At 35.7% G+C, this 6,650-nt stretch overlaps 1 protein-coding gene across 7 annotated transcripts; it reads left to right on the top strand.

Moving 5' to 3' along the window:
- The first annotated feature begins 282 nt into the window (after positions 1-282).
- LOC132029522 (uncharacterized) lies at positions 283-6,391 on the top strand. 7 transcript variants are annotated; one of them, XM_059418770.1, is made up of 7 exons: positions 283-524; positions 609-751; positions 1,755-1,872; positions 4,946-5,207; positions 5,738-5,825; positions 5,972-6,038; positions 6,121-6,391. In XM_059418770.1, the coding sequence occupies exons 2-7, from the start codon at positions 696-698 to the stop codon at positions 6,172-6,174; spliced, it is 645 nt and encodes a 214-aa protein (XP_059274753.1). In that variant the 5' UTR covers positions 283-524; positions 609-695; the 3' UTR covers positions 6,175-6,391. The 7 variants fall into 7 exon arrangements, with proteins under 7 accessions (XP_059274753.1, XP_059274754.1, XP_059274752.1 ...); XM_059418771.1 differs by having other exon boundaries at positions 283-526; positions 604-751; XM_059418769.1 differs by having other exon boundaries at positions 283-530.
- Positions 6,392-6,650: the final 259 nt, after the last annotated feature.

The following is a 6,650-nucleotide window of genomic DNA, read 5'->3' as shown; positions in this document are numbered from 1 at the left end:
TAAATTAAAAACCAACCCAATTATTCGGTACCGTTATAAATTTTTATAAAAATCGTCAGTTTTATTAAAGAAAACCTAAAAATTGATTTAATATGATACGGTTCGATCGGTTAAGTCGATTTTTTAAAAACCATTGACACCCTACACTAGGCCATTAAAAAAATAGGCAGAATGTAAGAGGACCAAATTTCAAAGCAGGCAACTAGGATCATATTGTACATTTCTAAAATGGAACCTTTGAAAGGGCAAACATGTCATTTAATTGAATAAAATTTCTGAGGGGGCCCCACAGCCCATACATTTTACCCACCTCCATTAGCACCAGTCCAGCAAGATTGCACAGCCCCCTTCTTTTTCTTCACAATTTTCCCCATCTCCATTCTTGACTTTTGATAACATCAAGAAAACAAAAAAAGCACAAAAATAAGAAGAAAGTAAACCCACTAAGAAATTTTCTTTTTTTCCTTCTTTCTTGTTCATTGCTTAAGACCAAAGAATTGCAGAGAAAGGCCAAAAAAAAAAAAGTGTAAGTAACAAAACCCCAGATTTTCCCCTCTTTTTTCTGTGTAAATTGGTATAAAGTTTGAATTTTTTAGGTAAAAGTGCAGGTAAAGATGAATTTTATTTCAGTATTGGAAGTGCAGAGGCTGAAATGGATGCTTTGACAAATACCCATTTGCTTATTTCACTTGTAAATGCAACTTTGTAGATCATTAGCCTCCTGGATTTCACATATCTTTGCTTGCATGGGGTCAGTAATTTGATTCTCTCTATCTCTTTTTTCTCTATGTGTATTTCTGTACTAATTTTTGTTTAATAGTATAAAACATTTTGGTTCCCCCTTTTTGAGATTGGTGCTTCTGTATTTTCTAGAAAATACCTGGAGTTCTCAGTTCCAATCTTTTGGATAACCATGGTTGATTATTACTTACTTTTGAAAAGGAACATAGCTGTTATAGAAGGGAAATTTTACAAAGAGCATACTGTTATAAAGACGGTTATCTATTTTCTGTGCTGCTGGCTGTAGCAGGTTGCCTAGTAGATTAGTTGAGGTTGTAGGCACTAAGATCACTTTTCTTATGTACTCCCTCCGTCCCAATTTATATGATGGTGTTTTACTGGACTCGAAGTTTAAGAAAAAATGAAATACTTTTGAAACTTGGGTCTAAAACAAGCCATGGAAAAATTTGTGGTTATAAATCAAAATTGAATTATTACTCCCTCCGTCCCAATTTATATGAGGGTGTTTGACTGAGCACAAAGTTTAAGAAAGAAAGAAAACTTCTAAATTTTGTGCTCTAAAACAAGCCGAAAAAATTTGTCGCTAGAAATCATTTCATTAAGGGTAAAGTGGGAATTTTAGAGTTGAATTGTTGCTAAATATAAAATGGTGTCATTCTTTTTGGGATTGACTATAAAGGAAAGAGTGTCATATAAATTGGAACGGAGGGAGTACTGAATAAAGAAAGGTGTTATTCTTTTTGGGACTGACTAAGAAGAAAAGAGTGTCACATAAATTGAGACGGAGGGAGTAATACATACACACATTAAATAAGTGACACTATGAATGTAAAGTTGTAAACTTTGTTAATAATGCTTTTTGGAATGCTTTTCTTGGTTTATTGGTCAATAATTGGGATTTATTTGGTGGGTTTGGAATCTGAGTTACTTGCTTACAGGCTAAGCAAGCAATAATGGTGAATAAAACAGAAGATGAGCCATGTATAATATATGTTGTTTAAGGATCGAAATAGAGGCACGTTTTCGAAGTATTCCTTTGTGTTCTGCTTTTGGGTTTTTGGGATAATATCTTCGAGCCATCATTGGTACATGATGGAAAAGTTGAAGGAGACATGGAGGGCACTTCTTAATGTAAGAGTTTATTTATGTGGTGTGTCTCAAATTTTGGTGTACAGTAGATTGAGGATTCCCTTTCTATTTCTAGAAAGTTTTGATGCCATTTTTCTTTTTGCTATAAGATGCAAATTATCTTCTTCTGTTTAATGATACTAAAATACTTAAGCACCCAAAGGCTGAAAAAGAATTGCATAATTCACTGATCACCTTGAACAGGTTGTTCTCAAAGAAATGTGCCTTTTCGGGGTTATACTGCTATACAACAAGTGAGTCGAATGCGAGTCTAGAAATTTGTTTAAGTAGCAATCCAAGCTACACTATTTCATGACGAAAGCTTATCTTTTACAATGATATACTGAATTGGATTTTACTTCACTGTTGCAGTTTTAAGATAATTTCACGTTGGTTATATCCTAGTGTTACTGTTTTGATTGGAACGAGGACGATATGAACACTTCAGGCAGCATATTATTGCTTTGTTTTCTACTTTGGATATTGGAGAAGGAGTTGGTGCTTCTAGCAGAGGCCTCTGAAATCTTACTCTTTCAATGAAGAAAACCCTGTTATTACAACTAGTTTCAAGTCCACCTTGCTAGTATTCGAGACCATAGAAGATGACCTGATCCATTCCTGAACAATGCAATTAGCAATACTCAATAACTTATTATCAGAGCATCGGTGAATGAGAAATAAAATCGATGTAATGTAATCTGTGAAGAACATGTAAGATTTAAATAAAATATAAACGTGTGTTGAATTTGATGTTTTTGTACTATATTGCCAAGTGAAATTTGGAAGGTTGGTGACTATTGAACAAGTACAACTATGTCTCAATCCCAAACGAACAAGTACAACTATGTCTCAATCCCAAACTAGTTGGGGTTGGCTATAGGAATCCTCTATATCCATATGCTCCAATTGGGCCTATTCTTTCCAGTATTTAATAATTTGTCTTTCAGGAACCCCAAATTTGTTTCGAATGACAAGTTATCCAGTATTGGAATGAAATGGCTCAGATGGAGCAGAGTGGATATTGATGATTCATACAGAGATCCCGACTAGTTTGGGGTTGAAGTATAGTTGTTGTCAGCCCATCTTAAGCTTTCCCAAAATTAGTGATTCTTAAAAGGTCACATTTATCCCTGCATTCGTCGTACAATTTTCTAAGCTCTAGGTTGTATGCTCTTTGTTGGTGACAATTGACAACAAGAAAAACAACATTGCATCAATCCCGAGCAAATTGGATTAGCTATATGAATCATCAAGATATATGTCTCTCCATGTAAGCTCATCTCTGTCCAATATTATATAAAATAATATAATAACTTAAAATAAAAGAAACTGCAAGTTCTCTATACTTTCATGGGCATAAAGTTTCTTTCTAACAAGATTAAATGAATCTTGAAATACACGTATTAACATATCTAAAACTTAATCCTAACTAGTTGATATCGCTTAAATAGATCTTTTTCTTCCGTTGTGCCATATCTTTTCACTAGTCTACATCATTCCAAGAGATTGTAAGCCTTTCCACACTTATTCCATGTGATTTTAGGTCTACCTCATTCTCTTTTAACACCTTCACTGCAGTTTCAATCTAAGTGGAAATTTAATGTTCTCTATTATGACGGCTTGTTGTGTGTTTGGTACGTTTGTTACTTGGACATGTAGTATGTTTTGTATATGTCTACACGACACAGTGGGGAACACCCTAGACATTGAGAAGCTAGCTGAAAGTTGATTTTGAGTTGACGCTGGGATATCCTAGATATATGGCCCATAAGATAGCTCCTTGAGCAGTTAGGGGATTTCAACTGTTAGGAGACTTACCGATTTTTGTAATGAATTACATCCTCTGGATGAATGATGAAATGAAAGTTTACCTTACTTGATCAAAAAATGGCCCATAAGATACCCAAGTTCCTCTTGAGACCCGTTTTGATCTCTTAGTTATCAAAGTTTTCTTCCAGGCAATGTGGGACAACAGCTTTATTGGGGTCTCAGGTCTCCCATTCAACGATGCTAAGGGGAATAATGTCATCATTGACTTTGTTTAATTCCGAGAAGGTGAAACTAAGGGTAAAGGGTGAAGAAACTCAAATAGTTTACTTCTCTTAGGTGGAGTACTGGTGATTTGCTTCCTGTTATCTAGTATGACTATAAAAGAACTAACCTTCCTGTCTAATTTCAGGTTTACTTCTCTTCTCACCCTTCACTTCTTACCCAACCCAACGCATGAGGTAGCTAAACTGTATCATCTACGTATCGCTCCCTTATAGCGCAACTTTATTCACTTCCAATACTTTGTCATCGCATCAAATACGCTGTTTGACCAGATAACACATGGTATAACTTTTTGGACTGTTTGACTTTGAGCCCAATATGTCAGAAGGATATCCAATTTCTTTAGGTGAGAAGGAAGTTCCCCTTATACTCCCTGGTTTGATCGTGTATTTAAAGCAATGGATCTGAATATGTACTTGGACTGTCTTAAGCCTAATTATAGTTTATGTGAGACTTGATAATTATTTCACTTTGAGATTAAAAAAAAAGGTAAAAATTTAGCTATACACTTTGGGTTGTAGATTGACTTTCTTATCCCTTTTCAGTACCTGAATTTGAGATTTTTTACTATTCTAGGTTGTTTGTGGAGTATGACTTCCTTGATTTTTAACGTGTTTATGAGTATTCGTGAGTGACTTATTATGTCAACCAATGATTTGTACGCTGTACACTGCACTTCAACTTTCTCAAAGTTGCTTAAGCCAATTAATAGTAGGCTTGCTATACATTTTAACAGAACTAGTTAATCATTGTTTGGATGTTATCAGTTATTACATCGACTTGCCACTTCATATTGTACAATGGTATAGGGGCCATTGTGTAACAGATCTCACCTTTCCCTGAATGAAGGGGGTGAGCACTCGTAGTTGTGAAGCGGATCTCAAATTTGTAATATATAATGTTCTGGGGTTTTTTGTCCATATGTTTCTTAATATCTTGTTGACAGCGCACAGTTTTTTTTTTTTTTTTTTAAAATACTGGTTATGCTAATCATCTATTATGGTTGCAAACCTGATTGTAACAGAGCAGAAGTTGTCTTGGGTGCTGTGTAAAGCCTCCACATGTTATTTCAGTGGATAGGCCATCCAAAGGACAGAAAGTTCAGGGTCAACGCTTGAGGAAACGCAGTTCAAGGGACGACTTTTGGAGCAGTAGTACTTGTGAGATGGAGAATAGTGCATTTCATTCACAACGAAGTGCCTCATCAATTAGTACTTCAAATCAGGGCCTTCAAGCTCACAGTAGTTCCAGCACCGCACACAACAATTCTGAATTTGTAAATCATGGCAAGTGCATATTTCACTCCCTTTTGCTTTCGTTGGCTATCATGAGAATACTTTACTAATGGTAACCTTTCTTGGGATATCCAAGTCTTAGTTTGTTAGTAGTCCGGCAAGGTCAAGAATGCAGTTTAACCTATGGTAGGTGATATAAAACCTCAAAATGATCCATAGCTATAGTTTTCTTGAAGCTCCTCAAGAAATAATGAAAGAAAAAAAGAATTATCTGGTAAATTTCTTACACTGCCTCAGTTGGTTGGCTTAAAGTAGTCCCTGCAATTGCAATTTGCAAATGTATCTATTTATTCAAAATTATTGAAGGGTCTACTTTGGAAATTTCATCAGCACTTGTTGCAGGACAAAACCAGATATATACTGTTCATTCTTTTAGATTTGGCTTATTCCCATGTAGAGATCCCATTGACCTGAGTGCACTAATTGGAGAAAGCTTGACCTAGCTTTGGAAGTTTTCATCTTAGCTTATCAGTACTCCACATGTGTTTTTAATATGCTTAATCGAACATTGACTGGAGCAGGTCTAATTCTTTGGAGTAAAACTAGGCAGGAATGGATTGGAAATAAAACACCTCAGAAGCGTACTTCACCTCGAGAATCGAAATTAAGGTGAGCATCTTCCCCTACCATAATCCTCAAAACAATTGATCTTTCAATGAGTAGTTTCGCAGCTGCTGCTTTCAGGGCATTTACTTTCCATACAACGGTAAATAATATATGTAATACGTGTATTCTTCTACCATCATGGTTTGCAGCTTTGATGCGAGTTACGAAACTTTGCTGGGGACCAACAGGCCTTTTCCTCAGCCAATCCCTCTATCTGTGAGTCTTGTTGAACTAGCATGGTTTTGCTATGTAGTATTTTCATGGCTACTTGTTGATTCCCTACCTTCAAAATCTACAGGAAATGGTAGACTTTCTTGTTGATGTCTGGGAACAGGAGGGACTGTATGATTGAGCTGCTATTTAACTGATCTTATCCCAGCCCCCCTCAAAATCATTAGATTTCTGTTTGTAAAGTCTACAGAAACCAGGGCAGAAAGGGTGAAAACAATCATGTTCATTCTCAGTATTTGTATGTTGACAGAGGAAAATTAGAATACCTGATAGTTTTTAAAATGAAGGAGAGTGGACCTTTGTTTATTTTGCGAATAAACGAATTTATTTTCAAGAAAGTGATTTTCAAGCATCCAATGAACTCCTTGTTTCCAGATGAAATCTTGTGAGATTGACGAAGACATTACACATCTGTGTTCTAAGTGCATGATGCCTATGGTTTTGACTGTTTCAGCCAGTCGTAGTGATTTTAAAGAATATTTCCATCTTCCCGTAAAGAGAGACGAGATTCACAGAATACAGTAGTCAACTTGTCTGACTTTGGTCTGAATTCGGACACCTGATTTTTAATCTTTTATTAGAGATAAAATTTTACTC

The sequence above is a fragment of the Lycium ferocissimum genome, chromosome 9, assembly GCF_029784015.1.
Source record: "Lycium ferocissimum isolate CSIRO_LF1 chromosome 9, AGI_CSIRO_Lferr_CH_V1, whole genome shotgun sequence".
Taxonomy (NCBI): Eukaryota; Viridiplantae; Streptophyta; class Magnoliopsida; order Solanales; family Solanaceae; genus Lycium; species Lycium ferocissimum.
This window is presented reverse-complemented; position numbering and strand designations above follow the sequence as displayed.